The 16,349-nt window shown below is 43.0% G+C and overlaps 1 protein-coding gene across 2 annotated transcripts in view; it reads right to left on the bottom strand.

Annotated features, from left to right (window-relative positions):
- Nucleotides 1-8,756: 8,756 nt before the first annotated feature.
- Nucleotides 8,757-16,349, bottom strand: part of LOC106805320 (cold shock domain-containing protein 3-like) — a 10,363-nt gene continuing 2,770 nt past the window's right edge. Inside the window, exons 2-4 of one of the 2 annotated variants that reach the window (XM_014806866.1) lie at nt 11,767-11,850; nt 10,878-11,081; nt 8,757-9,364 (exon numbers count right to left, since the gene is read on the bottom strand). In XM_014806866.1, the coding sequence (XP_014662352.1) occupies nt 9,051-9,364; nt 10,878-11,081; nt 11,767-11,836 (588 nt within the window). In that variant the 5' untranslated portion in view covers nt 11,837-11,850 and the 3' untranslated portion in view covers nt 8,757-9,050. Of the gene's footprint in view, nt 9,371-10,877; nt 11,082-11,766; nt 11,851-16,349 lie in introns of both variants that reach the window. The other variant, XM_014806865.1, reaches the window with a different exon arrangement.

The raw sequence follows: 16,349 nt of genomic DNA, 5'->3' as shown, positions 1-16,349 counted from the left end.
GTGTGTGTGTGTGTGTGTGTGTGTGTGTGTGTGTGTGTGTGTGTGTGTGTGTGTGTGTGTATGTGTGTGTGTATGTGTGTGTGTGCGTGCGTGTGTGTGTGTGGGTGTCTGTCCGCTCGATATCTTTGCAACCGTAAAGAGGTAGACACTTCAAACTTGGTTCACATGTGCATCTTATGGAGCGCTGGAACCCCATTGATTCTGAATGACCTTGACCTTAGTATCATATAATAATTAAATATATTAATGTCATTAAGTATATTTCCAACGATGGGTCATAGCGGAAGGACCGTACCATTGCTAACGCGGGGCGGGGGTTCCAGGCGGTATTTCCCGGCGTGTTGTGTGTGGCCTTGTGTGTTCACTGCCCTGTAGAAGAAGCCAGTTCGTAGTTATGCATTTAGCATGCACATTGCACATTTGCAGATTTCATACAAACATACACGTACACAATTTCCCCATTTTCATTGTTTTAATTGCGTGTACAATGTATTTAGAATTTGTATATTAGAGGTTCAACATTCCTCCTTGTTCATATACATAAAATAAGGACATTTTTGGGTATACGCACGTATACCTAAAAAAAATAATTAGGCTATAAATACAAAAAATTAAAATAAATGTAGTCTCTAGTAGATCTACGAATTATGAAAATCGTCGACATTCATACGCTGCGCGTGGTGTTCCATAGAATTAATTTGTGTTGGCTATCCATATACGCGACTAACTTTTGACAAATCAAACGTAGGCCTACGTATTATCGACATTGATGATTGCGCATCCGCCTCCAAGGGCCGGCGGGGTGCGAAATTTTTTTCCCCACGAGAGTTCCGGACCCATCATAGATAGTGTTTTGTAATATATGGTTCTATTCGTATATGGTATATTCGTATATATATGGTTGGATTATAGTTAGTGTTAGGGTTCGGGTTCGGGGGTATTCATTTTACATTGTTGCTTCGAGGAAGTTGAGTGAATGGAGTGCGCCGATTGGCTGTGGTGAAGGTAAAGAATAGAGAGGAGAGAGGGAGAAGGCGAAGAAGTGAGAGGGGGGAGAGAGCGAGAAGGCGAAGAAGAGAGAGGAGCGAGAGGGACGAGAGGGGAGAAGGGAGAAGGCAAATAAGAGGGGCGATAGAGGGAGAAGGTGAAGAAGAGAGATGAGAGAGAGGGACGAGAGGGGAGAGAGGGAGAAGGCGAAGAAGAGAGGTGAGATAGGGAGGGACGAGAGGGGAGAGAGGGAGAAGGCGAAGAAGAGAGATGAGAGGAGAGAGAGGGACGAGAGAGAGGGAAGAGAGGGAGAATGCGAAGAAGAGAGATGAGAGGAGAGAGAGGGACGAGAGAGAGGGGAGAAAGGGAGAAGGCGAAGAAGAGAGAGGGAGGAGAGGGGAGAAAGGTAGAATAATAAGAAAAGAGATGAGAGGAGAGGAGAGAGAGGGACGAGAGGAAAGAGACGGAGAAGGCGAAGAAGAGGGACGAGAGGGAGAAGGCGAAGAAGAGAGAGGAGAGGGGAGAGAGTCAAAGAAGAGAAAGGTGAGAGGGACGAGAGAGAGAATGCGAAGAAGAGGGACGAGAGGGAGAGGGCGAAGGCAAAGAAGAGAGATGAGAATGCGAAGAGTAAGTGTCTGATAACCTTTTGACCCTCCAGAGGCGGGTTAAACATGGATTCCTGAACTGCCTGAATGATGTCACAGTGTTCTCAAATTCATGGCACATCCATAACGTAGAAAGCAAATAAGCCTGGATAGCCTAACGGCTACAGCACAGGATTACGGCTCAAAGGTCCTTGGATCAAATCCCATCAGATTTTTTATTATTTACCTGTTTTCTGTATTTTTTTATGTTTATCCATTTAACTATTTTTTTCCAATTAACGCAAATATTTACATGATTTATTTACAACAATTTCATAACAACAAATAATGTTTTTTTTAATAGGGTTAATGTTAGGGTCACAATGCACCATAAAACAGGAGTTTCAGGCACGCGATTTGTATCAACCAATGGGATTTTGGAGGTATGCAGAATGCAGAAGGTTGCTGAAATGATGTGTACGCAACTGCGTATCTGCATATCTGCGCCTAACAAAGGTGTCACTACGCACGACTTAAATGTTACGTATATAACCGTAGGTCAACAGACCTCAGATGAGCCCAGACGCTCTGCGGCTCTTGTTTAAAACTAAATGCCGAGCAAAAAGAACTAAATAGCAGCTACAACCACATTACTGTAAACTCGTAATGTAGAGGTACTACTTCTATCCATATGAGCATGTCACTATCTACTCTTACGTAATATCGTTCAACGTGATGACTAAACGCCAATTGAAATGAGAGCTGAGAGTTCTTATTTTATTGCTATATATATATACCAACTAGTAGTGGACGCTTATCGATTTATTGAAAATAAAATTCTGATATAACTTTCTAGAAACATGTCTATTGATTCATATTTTTTCTTCGAGAACCCAACACTGCACGCTGTAATATTCACTAGAACAAAACTATTAAAAATAATGTAATGAAATGTAATTTTTTTTAATCGATGTATGTAAATTTTGTGATTTAATAAGCAGATCTATATATTATGAAAATGAGGTGTCCAGCTTTTTCAAGTGGGTTGTATAGGGGATTGAATCACTAGGTATAAAATGCTGTTGTACTACACAATACTTGGAACATTTTTGTTATAATGTTAATTCTGCAGGTATTTAAGAAACAGCATCGGCCATAAAGCAGCTATGCTGCCACGCATTCTTCTTATTGGAAGCTGCAAACAATAACTCAACAACAGTTCCAGTGAAATTATATTTGCAGAGGGTTTCTGCACTAGGGTCCCTGGTGTTAGTGCATGACGTGTGTTTATTTGCATTTGTTGTTGAATATTTATATTATGTTAGATGCTACTGTCTTGCATCAGTAAGTAGCATTGACGCTAACCCATAAAACGTGGTTTGTAGTTAGCTATAATCAGGGGTAGAAATATGGAGAAAAAAAGAGTTTGAAATTTAGATAGTCCTCCTAAATTTTAGATGGTCCTCCTAAATTTCAAATTGTTCTCTAAAAGTAATGCGGCGTGCAAGAAATTTACCGTAAAATGTGACCAAAATATTCAATGGTCCGTCGGACCATTGACTTTGAAAATCTGATGGTCCTCCTGATTATTTGATGGCCCCGGACCATCGGACCATCGCTTATTTCGACCCCTGCTATTAAAATTGTATAATATTACGATAGGTTCCATATGTACACGAACTCACACACGCACGCACGCACGCACGTACGCCTGTATGCACACAGTATAAATCTGCTGGTGTTTTCTAGCATTACCGATATGTTGCCGGTGCTATAGATTCAGTAGATTGTGTGTTATAAACCTAGTGTTATCTAACGTATGCTGACCGTTGGGAGGGTTTTTGTGAGCATCAAAACAAACTAATTTGGATTTATTCAGACATTCAAAGAATTGGTTTTCGAACGAAACTTTAGGATTGTTTCCATTTTTGTTCGTAACTCAGCCGTGATTTGTGTAGTATGCCGACTGACAGTATGAACTTGGTGCTTATTTTATGGAGAGAGCGAGAGAGAGGGAGAGACAGTCAGAGAGAGCGCGCGCGAGAGAGAGTGAAGGAGGGAGAGAGACAGACAGAGAGAGCGCGCGCGCGAGAGAGAGAGAGGGGGGATAGATAGACAGAGAGAGCGAGATGGAGAGAGCGCGCGCGCGAGAGAGAGAGGAGAGAGAAGAGAGAGAGAGGAGGCTCCGTCGGAGGAGAGAGAGAGAGAGAGAGCGCGCGAGAGAGAGAGGCGGGAGGGGGAGAGAGACAGAGAGCACGCTAGAACGGGTGAGAGAGACCGCGAGAGATGGGAAGACAGAGAGCGAGAAAGAGATAGAAAACCGGTGATACACGCACAGAGAGCGATGGAAAGAGAGAGAGATAAAAAAAGAGAGAGAAGCGCATGCTCATCGTGTACGCAAACAAGTTTTGGTTGAAAACTCGTTATTCTTTATTGAATTGTATGTTATTGTGTAATATTACACCAAAACGAGCATTTATTATATCTTTTAGCCTGTCAGTAATGTTCAACCAGTGAGCCATCGTAGTGCATATGTAAGCAAATATAACTTGCCACCTAGTGGCAGAAACAAAGCGCGCATATACAAATGAATCACTTGATCGATCGTCACGCAGTCGTAGCCCGAAGCGTCCCAAGCATGTTCTCTCTGTGTTTTTGTAAAGTAATAAGTTAATGTTATATGAGTATATAAAAAGTACACATATACACAATGGTATTTATTATTGAGTAAAACTCAAACAACAAACCCTTTGCCGGGAACAAGCAGCCAATGTTCTGCAATTTGGAACACACCAAATTACGCACACAACGTCGCACAACACGCGCTTCACGCACACATGTCGCAGCACACGCTGTTTTCACGCACACACGCCCGAACACACGCGCTCACGCACACACGATAAAAAAATCGTGAGCCCTCTTAGGTGTCTTGGTTTTTGGTCCCCACCCCCCCCCATCCAAAACTGCTTCACGGCGCGGCCTGCCTCCAGGCTACATTAAACCTTCACGATGGGTTGAATATTTTCGGCTTTGTTGATGGCACCGGGGAAGTAGAGCAAGAAGTTGGAACCACCCTTGTCTTCTTTTCGAGGGCTTGAGCGAGTTTGGAAACTCAAGTGGACAGGTGGTCACACAGAGGATTGCCAAGTTTCTGAGGTAGTACTCTTTTGCAGATTCACTGGAGCATTGGCCCCTATAGATCTGTCGGGTGTTGACTTCTGTGCCCTGTGGCACTGAAATTGATTGTATCTAGAGATGTGCTAAGGCTGTACAGCATCTTCAGTACCACAGCCCATAACTCAATATTCTATTTCCTGTGCTCATAAAACGGTGATCTCGCTCACATTATCTTGTCTTCCATACCATATTGCCTGATATGATGGTCCAGATCCGTTTCTGCCAGCTTGGGAGGGTATTAGGCGGACATTCTCAAGAACATTTTTGGTGACAATAAAGGCGGTGAATGGTTTTGCGGATGACTCAAGGCCTCTTCAACGTGCGTGGTGACGTGTGTGTGTGTGTGTGTGTGCGTTCGTGGTGTGTGTGTGTGTGTGTCGTGTGTGTGTTGTGCTGTGTGTGTTCTGTTGTGTGTGTGTGTGTGTGTGTGTGTGTGTGTGTGTGTGTGTGTGCGCGCGTGCGTCCGTGCGTCCGTGCAATCCGTTGCATTGCGTGCGTGTGTGTGATTGATGTATGTGTGTGTGTGTGATGTGGTGTTTGTGATGTGTGTGAGTGTGTGTGTGTGTGTGTGGGTATGTGTGGTGTGTGTGTGAGTGTGTGTGTGTGTGCCGCGCGCGTCGTGCGTCCGTCGTCCGTGCCAATCCGTGCATGCGTGTGCTGGTGTGTGGTGCGTCCGTGCAATCCGGTGCATGCGTGTGTGTTGGTGTCACTGTGGTGTGTTGTCCAAACTGTGTGGTGGGGTGTCACTGCTGCGTGTGTGTGTGATGTGTGGCCTGTGTGTGTGTGTGTGTCGCAGTGCCGTGCGTGCGTGCGCGGTGTTTTCTATGTTTTTTGTGTTTCTGGTGTGCGTGCGTTGCGTGGGCCCTGTGTGTCGTGACTGTGTGTTGTTCTGTGCTGTGTGTGCGCTATTCGCGTGGCGTGCGTGCATGCATGCGTGTGTGTGCGCGCGCGTGGCGTGCGTGTGTGTGATTGCTTTTTTCACTTGGTTTTGTGGTAAAAAAGGGGGGGTCCGACTCCTTCGACCCCCGGAATGCCGCCCCTGCTGCTCATGATTATCGCGTCCGCACGTAGTGCAACGGAAGGATATTGTTTTTTCGTGCTCGTTTGTATTGTTGCGGCTTGTATGTGTGTGTGTGCATGTGTGTGTGTGTGGCTGTTGTGTGTGTGTGGGTGTGTGTGTGTGTGTGTGTGTGTGTGTGTGTATGCTGTGTGTGTATGTGTGCGTGTGGTGCGTGTTTGTTGTGTGTGTGGGTGTCTCCGTCCGCTCGATATCTTTGCAACCGTTAAAGATGGTAGACACTTCAAACTTGGTTCACATTGCTGCATGCTTATTGCGAGCGCTGGAAACCCATTGATTCTTGAATGACCTTGACCTTAGTGATCATATAATAATTAAATATATTAATGTCATTAAGTATATTTCAACGATGGGTCATAGCGGAAGCGACCGTACATTTGCTAACGCGGGGCGGGGGTTCCAGCGCGGTATTCCGGCGTGTTGTGTGTGGCTTGTGTTTCACTGCCCTGCTGTTAGAAGAAGCCAGTTTCGTAGTTATGCCATTTAGCATGCACATTGCACTATTTTGCAGATTTCATACAACATACACGTACACAATTTCCCCATTTTCATTGTTTTAATTGCGTGTACAATGTATTTATTAATTGTATATTTAGAGGCTTCAACATTCCTCACTTGTTCATATACTTAAAATACAGGACATTTTTGGGTATACGCACGTATTACCTAAAAAAAAATAATTATGGCCTACTAAATACAAAAAATTAAACATAAAAATGTAGTCTCGAGATAGATCTTACGAATTAATGAAACATCAGATCGACATTCATTTACGCTGCGCGTGCAACCGTGTTTCCAATAGAATTAATTTGATGTTGCTTCCCATATACGCGACTAACTTTTGGACAAATGCAACGTAGGCCTACGTATTATCGACATTGATGATTGCGCAATTTCCGCCTCCAAGGGCCGGCGGGTGCACTCGAAATTTTTTTCCCCACGAGAGTTTTCCGGACCCATCATAGATAGTGTTTTGTAATATATGTTCTATTCGTATATGGTATATTCGTATATATATGGTTGGATTATAGTTAGTGTAGGGTTCGGGTTCGGGGGTATTCATTATTACATTGTTTGCTTCGAGAAGTTGATGTGAATTGGATGTGCGCGATTGGCTGTGGTGAGGATAAGAATAGAGAGGAGAGAAGGGTCAGAAAGGCGAAGAAGTGAGAGGGAGGAGACGCAGAGAAGGGCGAGAGAAGAGAGAGGAAGCGAGAGGGACGAGAGGGGAGAAGGGAGAAGGCAAATAAGAGGGCGGATAGAGGGAAAGTGAAGAAGAGAGATGAGATTAGAGGCGACGAGAGGGGAGAGAGGGATGGATAGGCGAAGAAGAGAGGTGAGGATAGGGAGCGGACGAGAGGGGAGAGAGGAGAGGCGAGAAAGAAGAGAGATGAGCGGAGAGAGAGGACGAGGAGAGAGGGTAGAGAGGAGAATGCGGAAGAAGAGAGATGAGAGGAGAGAGAGGACGAGAGAGAGGTGAGCAAAGCGAGAAAGTGCGATAAGAGAGAGAGGGAGGAGAGGGAGAAAGGTATAGAAATAATAAGGAAAGGATGAGAGGCGAGGAGAGAAGAGGGACGACGAGGAAGCCAGACGGAGAAGGCGAAGAAGAGGGACGAGAGCGGAGAAGCGCGAAGAGAGAGAGGAAGAGGGGAGAGAGCTCAAAGAAGAGAAAGGTTGAGTGAGAGGGACGAGGAGAGAGGAATGCGAAGAGAGGGACGAGAGGGAGAGGGCGAAGGCAAAGAAGAGAGATGAGACGAGAGAGAGGGAGGAGAGAGAGAAGGCGAAGAAGAGAGGGGAGAGAGGGAGAAGGCAAAGAATAGGGACGAGAGGAAGAAGGCGAAGAAGAGAGATGAGAGGAGAGAGGAGAGAGGGAGAAGGTGAAGAAGAGAGAGGAGAGGGGAGAGAAGGAGAAGGCGAAGAAGAGAGGGATGAGAGAGAGGAGAGAGGGAGGCGAAGAAGAGAGGGACGAGAGAGAGGAGAGAGGGAGAAGGCGAAGAAGAGAGGGACAAGAGAGAGGAGAGAGGGAGAAAGCGAAGAAGAGAGATTAGAGGGGAGAGAGGGAGAAGGCAAAGAAGAGAGATGAGAGGAGAGGGGAGAGAGGAGAGAGAGGGAGAAGGCGAAAAAGAGAGGAGCGAGAGGGAGAAGGCAAAGAAGAGAGATGAGAGAGAGAGAGGGACGAGAGAGAGAAGGCGAAGAAGAGAGGAGAGAGATGGAGAAGGCGAAGAAGAGAGATGAGAGGCGAGAGGAGAGAGGGAGAAGGCGAAGAAGAGAGATGAGAGGCGAGAGGCGAGAGGCAAGAGGAGAGAGGAGAGAGGGAGAAGAGAGATGAGAGGAGAGAGGGAGAAGGCAAAGATGAGAGGAGAGAGAGGGAGAAGGCAAAGAAGAGAAGAGAGAGAGGGAGAATGCGGCCATCCCTGTCCAGCCAGCTCATCATCAAGTTACACTGTCCTTCAATAGAAGAGTGAGTATTATATCCACATATAAGTTAACAGTAACATTTTTAAAAATGTACCAAAAGTGAAATCAAACCAATAATCTGCAGTCTAATTAATACCAATAAAGATAATAGGTATTATTTACATTTTACTGTCCATTGTTTTGCAGCTTTGATCCAATGCCAGCCATACGGTTGTGGAACAGCAAGACCAGGAGGCCACTGTACATGGATACTGCCCACCGGGAAACCATAACAAAAGCAGCAATGGCAGTGAACAACGAGATCGCAGCCCACGAGGATGAGGCTGATCTCGAGCCACAGCCAACTGAACCAGAGGAGATTGTGCCAATGGAACCTGTGCAGACTAAACCTGACAATGACAGTGACGATCACGACTACAGTACAGAAGACAGAGTTTACATGGCCATGTGTAGTGAGGGACTGTTTCGGTTTGAAGAGTATCGAGGAGTTGAATAAAATAAGAAAAATCGTGTTGTGTGTGGTAACTTATGGTTCAAATTTTCTTTATTCAGGTAAAGAAGGCCACCGGCCCATATCACCAAATAGAATACATACAAGTTTCTGGCGCCACATCCATACAAATACTGCATACACAATACATACAAGTATGATGTATCATATTACTATGTGTCGTTATGGTTATGATTTATAGTTTAACCAAAAAAATACCAATGGAAAATTGGGCTACCACTTTTCATTTTGGGCCAGAAGAAATAAATTTCTGGTGGCCAAAATCTTTTTTTTCTCAGAGTGTCAAGCACAGTCTCTAACTATATCCATAACCTCTCGGATTTGACTGCAGAACCTCGTCAATCATGCCTTTTACCATACTGGTAGAATCAGGGCTCCCAATAAGGTCCACTGGTGTTTCTCTACCATCTGAATCATCCTTGCGAATATTTATTCTGGCGCTTGAGTTATCTTGCAGCTCTCTGATTTTGCATCCACCTTTTCCGATGATACGTCCCAGATCTCTATTGGGGACCATCATGGTGATCAAGCCACCCTCGTCCCTCCTTGCTGCGCCGCCTTCATATCTGCCCTCTCTACTGAAGCCTCCGCCTCCGCCTCCGCCTCCGCCTCCGCCTAAACATTAAAAATATTATGTCAATATAATAATGCTGAGCAATGGTAAAGTTAGCACTAATCCATTACCACTAGGGCTGTAACGATACACATACCTCTCGATTCGATCCGTATCTAGATATTAGCCTCGAGATTCGATTCCTTCGATTTCGATTCCCAAAATATTGAAGTGTTATTATCCAACCATTTTTACCAACTATCACATTCATGCTTTTTCTTAATTTTATATAACAAAATCACTTTAAACAGATAATTTAAATAATAACAGTAATAGGTCAAATGACTAGAAATTATGAGAAATTGCCAATTAATGGATACTAATGGTGAATATAGGGACCCAATTATAACCAAACATTACCTCTTAGTAGGTAGAATAAAAAGTCAAAGAATACCATACTTAAGTACGGGGCACAACCTTCCCAAAGAGTGATAAAATTGATTGTAGGTAGACATACTAGGTCAATTAAGTACTGGTCCTACTGGACAAAGCTTTGCCAAAAAATAATCAAGTGTCAAAGTGATCAGAAACTTAAAATAATAAACAGAGATTCATGGAGTCACAGTCACCAAATGCAATAAGATTGACAAATATAAGTAATAACAAATCTGTACGGTGTAGTTCTCAAACTCGAGCCCTGTAAACAACGTGTTAGCGATGTGCTGTAGCCGCTGATTAGCTGTCTGGCGAGTCGTGACTACTGACCAATCAGAGCACACGTCTCATACACACTTCGGCCGATGCATACAGTCTAAAAATTGGAGCGGATTGGATCGAATCGAAAATACAGGAAAAAATATCGAGGATCGGATCGAGGGAAAAGAATCGTGATCCGATTCGATTTCGGTGGATCGTTACAGCCCTAATTACCACTTTCTGCTTCAGCACAACATTGACTCACTTTTTAGCCACATATACGGATGGAGTGGTATAAAATCGCATAGTATATTGTGAAATCGAAATTGTGGGACCTGGTGGAGGCATGTTTGCAATAATATTGGGCAAATCAGGAACAAGTGATCCAAACCAGACAGATATGTTCCAAACAAACAAGTCCTTGATCCTTCTCACAAGTAGGAACTTAAGAGTCTATATGATGGTTAGGGAGACCATTTTGGTGTTATATTATGGTGTTCAATTTTGCAATTCAAACATACATATATGAGTCTTTCATAGCAGTATATTCTATGATGCAAAAAGTATTGAGCTAGAATGCATTTTATGATTTCGGAGCAAACGGGATGGAAGCATTTGGAAAACATAAGAGAACAAAGTTTTCCATCTTTATTTTGGTTCAGATGAAAGAAATTATGGATGTTTTTTTCAATAGATTAATAACTCTAATGGATCAGTGGCAATCGAAAAACCCTCACCATTAGGAATTCTACAAGATATGCTAGTCATAGCATTTACTTCACACAGAAAGAATATTTCAGCTGTTCCTTGTAAAGGTTTAGTATTTTTGAGAAAGAATTCTTGACCACATTAATGTTAGCAAACGTATCATACCTCTAGAATAGCCACCACCTTGAGGGCAATCTCTTGCTATGTGGCCTTCCTCATCACATTTGTAGCATGCCCTGCCACCACCGCCGCCGCCACCGCCGCCGCCGCCGCCTCTTCCACCGCCTTCAGAATCTGGACATTCTCTAGCAAAGTGGCCATCTTTCCCACACTTGTAGCACTCCCTGGAACCACCTCCTCCACCACCGCCTGTGGGGAAAACAGGTAGATCTAGATACAACACCATAGCTCAAGCTTAAATGCACATAAATAAGTAGCTACCTGATTTAGGTAAACATAAATGTGTCTGAGCTTTCTACTAGTGGCGGGCGCCATTATATTTGGTTTGCTGCATTGTAACCTAGCATGATGTCACATGACATTGACACACCATTATGATGCAAGTTGGGACATTTTTAGAGATAATTTTCTTTAGCGAATGCAGAATATGAAAGTAAGAGACAAACTTCAGGATACGCAGTGTTAAAATGCATGTACATATTCAAATAGTTAATAACCCAGGTGGGCTCGAGATGGCACGTGCACGTGTAAAAAATGGTGGCACCCAAATAATCTTGGAATGTTTGAATTTCAGTATTGCCGAGTTTTGTAAACACAATTTTATGCTAATCAGGTTTATTGGGATATTATAAAATGGCACATCAAGCAGCATTAATCCAACGTAAACAAACACTTGCGGCTGATACAATTTCCAAAATAAGCACTTTACATGGAATGCAGCAAAAGGTAAATAATTCTAATTTCACAGATTTTCATCAGGTAAGCATTTGAGCATATATTTAGTGCTGCTAGTAGTAGTACTAGAACTGTTTTTAAAACAAATATGTCTTATAAAGGTTACTCAATATAAATAGCATGAATAGTCAATACTTACCATATCCCCCTCCACGATCATCACGCCTTCCTCCTCCATCTCGATTCCAGTCTCCACCCCAGCTACTCATAGTTGCTCTATGTACTGAAAAACCAAAACATTTTTAATTCTAAGAAAAATTGCATTCCCTGTCATTTAACTATTCTCTCTACTTTACTGTCAGTTCGCCGTTTAACCACGAATAAAAATGCCTTTGAAAACCCCATACAAACCTGTGACGAGCTACTAACGTTTTATTTTAACCATATTGCCAACCTCTTGTTAACATGAATATCTTGACAAAATATACACAGAACACAAAAGACAGGAAATTTCCCTAGAAAGAGTTGGCAAGATTGGCTCACCTTCCTTGACACAATTAATGGTTTTAATCAAACACTAAAAACATGTTCTCTTTTGATGCAGTGGGTATTCAACTAAGCTTCAAGACCTTGTAATATTCTGATAATCGGCCAAGCCTAATCACATAATTTATAAAGATTCATACCGACCATCCTGCTATCGCCACCTACCAGACATATTAATAATAATCTAAGTTGAAAGTTATGCATAAAGACCCTGTGAAAATATGCAGTCGTCATCCATACTCGGCTAGTTAAAGGAAAAAGCTTAGCTGACCATGTCAGATGAGCTAATGAACAGTAACGAGGTAATGCTGTGGGCGATATTAGCTCAACCCTAAAAGCTGACAGTAACGGCAGAATGTCGTGCTATTAGCTACACGCTCGAAGAGTAGAGAAGTGTAGAAACTTATAAACCTAGACGAGATAGGTCCGCTCCCACACGGCTCAAACTATATTGCACGCAGGGCTTGAAACTAACCTAAAATGTTCACTAGCCAGCAGGGCTAGTGACCTGTAAAATCTACTAGCCCTTAAAAATATCTCCCAGCCCTTACTTTTCTGAAGTGCCGCGCTGAGGCTACGCAGTGAGTAAAATTTTGCCATTTGCGGGGAAGTGGGTGGATCTGGGATTTGATTTTAGACGCTCCGAGATGCATATTCTGCGAAATTCCTTGACTGTGAAAATTTTAGATTCAGCATATATTCAGTATATATATTAAATTATATATATATATATAATATTATATATAAATATACATAATATATATATTATATCAAGAGCTAATAAATACCTAGAGTGTACAACGGGAAAATAGTGCCATTTCACGGCAATATTATTCTACTTTGTATGCGGTCTAGACTAAGTCATGGGATTGCGTTAAGCAGCATTCTTTGCTCTCTAAAATAAGACAAACCGCTTGTCTCCTACGATACTCCTAGCCGAGATATTGGAGCGTAACCATGCCTCCCACAGGCCTCAGTAGAATAATATTGCCGTGAAATAGCACTATTTCCCAGTTTTTCCATTGTACACTCTAGGTGTATATTAGCTCTTGATATATATACCAGTGCTCAATTTTAAGGTTTTTTTTGGGTTGTCCGGAGGACAACCAAGAGAGTAGCATATGGTTGTCCCTCAAGAGTTTTGGTTATCCGGATATTATTTAAACATGTGCTGCATGCGCTCTGCTCACGTGATGCTCAGTGCTGTAAAGCAAAAGGCTAATCATGTACATTTTGTACGTATTGCAGTGACAGCAGACATGGCCATTCGCATTGTTTCACTCATTATATGAAGATAATAAAATATTGGTAATGTGGTAAATGATGGCTGGGATCAATGACGTATAATAATAGTAATTAAAAGTTGCATGAAATTTATTTCATAACACTTACATTAAGTTAACTAATGTGTACTAATAGTACTAAATAATACTACTAACATTACTAAAATTACTAACACTGTGTCAAGTCATAGATGAGTAAAAATAGAAAATTGACACGAAACATTAGGCGCGTTCACACACAAGAAAAACTACGCTGCTCAGCTCACTAATATCGGAGCGAATATTGAGCTGATTGTGTCGTTGTTCACACAGGCGAAAATAGCTCACTAATCGCCGCGGTGCAAATATACGCCGCAGTGAAATAAGTGAGCTGATTCCAAATTAGCCCAGTCGGAAGTGGTCTTAGGAGCGGGCTTTTTGGAGCGCGATTTAGTGAGCTAATTGCGTTCACACTCGTAAAAAGCTCAGTTTTTCGAGCGAGCTAAAAACCGGGTTTGCAGCTCACTAATTCGCGCCAGTGTGAACGCACCTTATTGTGTTAAAAACATTGTGTTAATAAACGAAACATTGTGTTGTTAAACACGTGATGTTATACTTTGTATCAAGGAAGCCAGACAATACGTCTAGACATATGTACGTTTGCAGCGTATTGTGCAACCCTGGCCGTATGTAAAATGAACGCGCGCATTATGAATATAAAAATTCCACTCGCCAACAGGGCTGGTCAGACAGACATTCTACTAGCCCTTACTGATTTCTACTAGCCTCGGGCGAGCGGCGAGCGTTAGTTTCAAGCCTGGCACGGTAAACATTAACTTCCATTTATAGTTAATATCGAATCCCAGGGCTCGAATTAAGCGACGAGAAGGGCAAGGCAATTTTTTTAGGGCATGTCAGAAATCGCCTTGAATTTTCTCTAAATGGAAGGGCACAGAGGCAATTTTAAAAGGCACCAAGGCAACTCTCAAAATTTGAGAAGGGCACAAAGGCACTTTTGTAAATTAGGAAAACTCATAACAAATTAGTACATCAACATCGTCTTGCTTTTAATGTACAAAACAATATGCCCCCATGTAAGCTTACACTGTAACACTGACCCCTGTACCCCTGTACCCTGTAATCTGCTAATGGAAGTACAGTAACAAGAAATTTTACATGCCCGCTATCAGGAGCGAATATTTATCCGATGCTGTTATTATTCCCTCCTGCGACTATTGGTTTTAACATTTAAGCTCATCATTGCAACTACAGCACGCACGCGCACGTGTTATGTTGACTCGACTAAAAACGAAACTAGGGCAGTAGATTAAAGGGCACCGACGGCAATTACACAAAAGGGCAAGGCAGGTGACTGCCGTCGGTCGGGTTGAATTTTCAGGGGCAGTACGGCGATTGATGGGGGCATCGACGGCAATTGCCGTCGGTGCCTTCGGTTAATTCGAGCCCTGTCGAATCCTATTGACACGGTTATAAAAATGTCATCTGCTAGCAAATATATCAAAAAGACCATTTGATTAAGATTGCATCAACGGGGTACGGCCGTATGTAGAGATAGCATCTGCTCATAAATTATTAGCGAAATCCAAACAAGAGCGTCGCTGGCGGCAGCGTGGAGAGATGCAGACACGGTCACACGACAGAATGTGGCGCGGCTGCTACAACACACGCACACGCACGCACGCACGCACGCACGCGCACGCACGCACGCACGCACGCACGCACACGTGCTCGCTATTCCTAACGACTGCGTGTATCAGAGCATGATGTATAGTCTAATTAAACTGTATACGCAAACGCCCACGCATGCACGCACATACAGATACATACACACTATAAATGTGTGTTTGCAGTATGTAGTAGTATAATTAGTAGTAGTAGTACTGCCTTTTATAGCCGTGAGCGTCAGAGCGATCCTATAGCGTAATTACAGCCGTGTAAGTAGGTGTATTAGACCATATAACATGACGAGTGGCTCACGAACAAGATTACCGAGGCAGTGTAAAAGCGGCTAGCATAACAAGTCGACACGTCAGTGTTTGCCCGACGAATTTGCAAAGATCTTATAATGACAACACACGATAATTGGTGCGCCCCGTGCGTGCGTGCGTGACTTTTGCACAGCGCCCGGTTGTTTTGCACGAGACATTTTATTAGTATTTTATGGATTAACAAATTACAATATCTCTAAAGAAAGGGAGAGGTAGAGAGATAGAGAGACTTTATCCCCCCCCAATTTTTAATGCAGATTCAGTGCGCCGCAGATTCGTCAAAAAATATTAATGTTTAGGGTCCCAATTTTATTTTTGCTTACTGGCCCCCCAATTATGTTGTGACGCCACTGCAACGCTAGCCCGACGAGGCTGTGCGACTGATTGTCTATGTCTATACATGATGGTCTGATGGTCTTCTAATGGAGCTACTGCAACGCGTGCGTGACGAGTTATGGAAGGAGAACAGTTGCACCCGCCGTGATGTCAGACAACTGCATTAATCAAATTCTAATTCTGCAGAATGCATACAAATTTTTTTCTAAACTACACTTAAAGCACATGACAATAATTTATATTGATCATATGAGCTCAACAAATAACAGAACTATACATAATAGGTTGAACAACTTCAACAAGCATATAGGCCAAAACAAAATATAGGCGTGGTTACGGTTTCCATCATTCCTTGATATACTTTTATACAGAGTCAGTACATAAGTTGATGTAGTCCGAGCCGACGCAGACCCCAGTAATGGGGTCTGCGGCCGCGTCTATCTCAATCACGGAAAGCCACCTCCAGTTTGGAGGTGGCACTTATAAGTAATATATGCGCCCGATATATACAATCCTATTCTATTGCGTGGAACTTAGGCCAAACAAAAAAATAGGTGTGTTTCCGGTCGCCCGACCGTCCCTAGATTATTAGTGCCGACCCTAAACTTTTTTTTCAAATTTGAAAAAAA

This window comes from Priapulus caudatus, unplaced genomic scaffold (genome assembly GCF_000485595.1).
Source record: "Priapulus caudatus unplaced genomic scaffold, Priapulus_caudatus-5.0.1 Scaffold109, whole genome shotgun sequence".
Taxonomy (NCBI): Eukaryota; Metazoa; Priapulida; class Priapulimorpha; order Priapulimorphida; family Priapulidae; genus Priapulus; species Priapulus caudatus.
The sequence above is the reverse complement of the archived record's forward strand: the minus strand, read 5'-3'. Positions and strand labels throughout refer to the sequence as shown.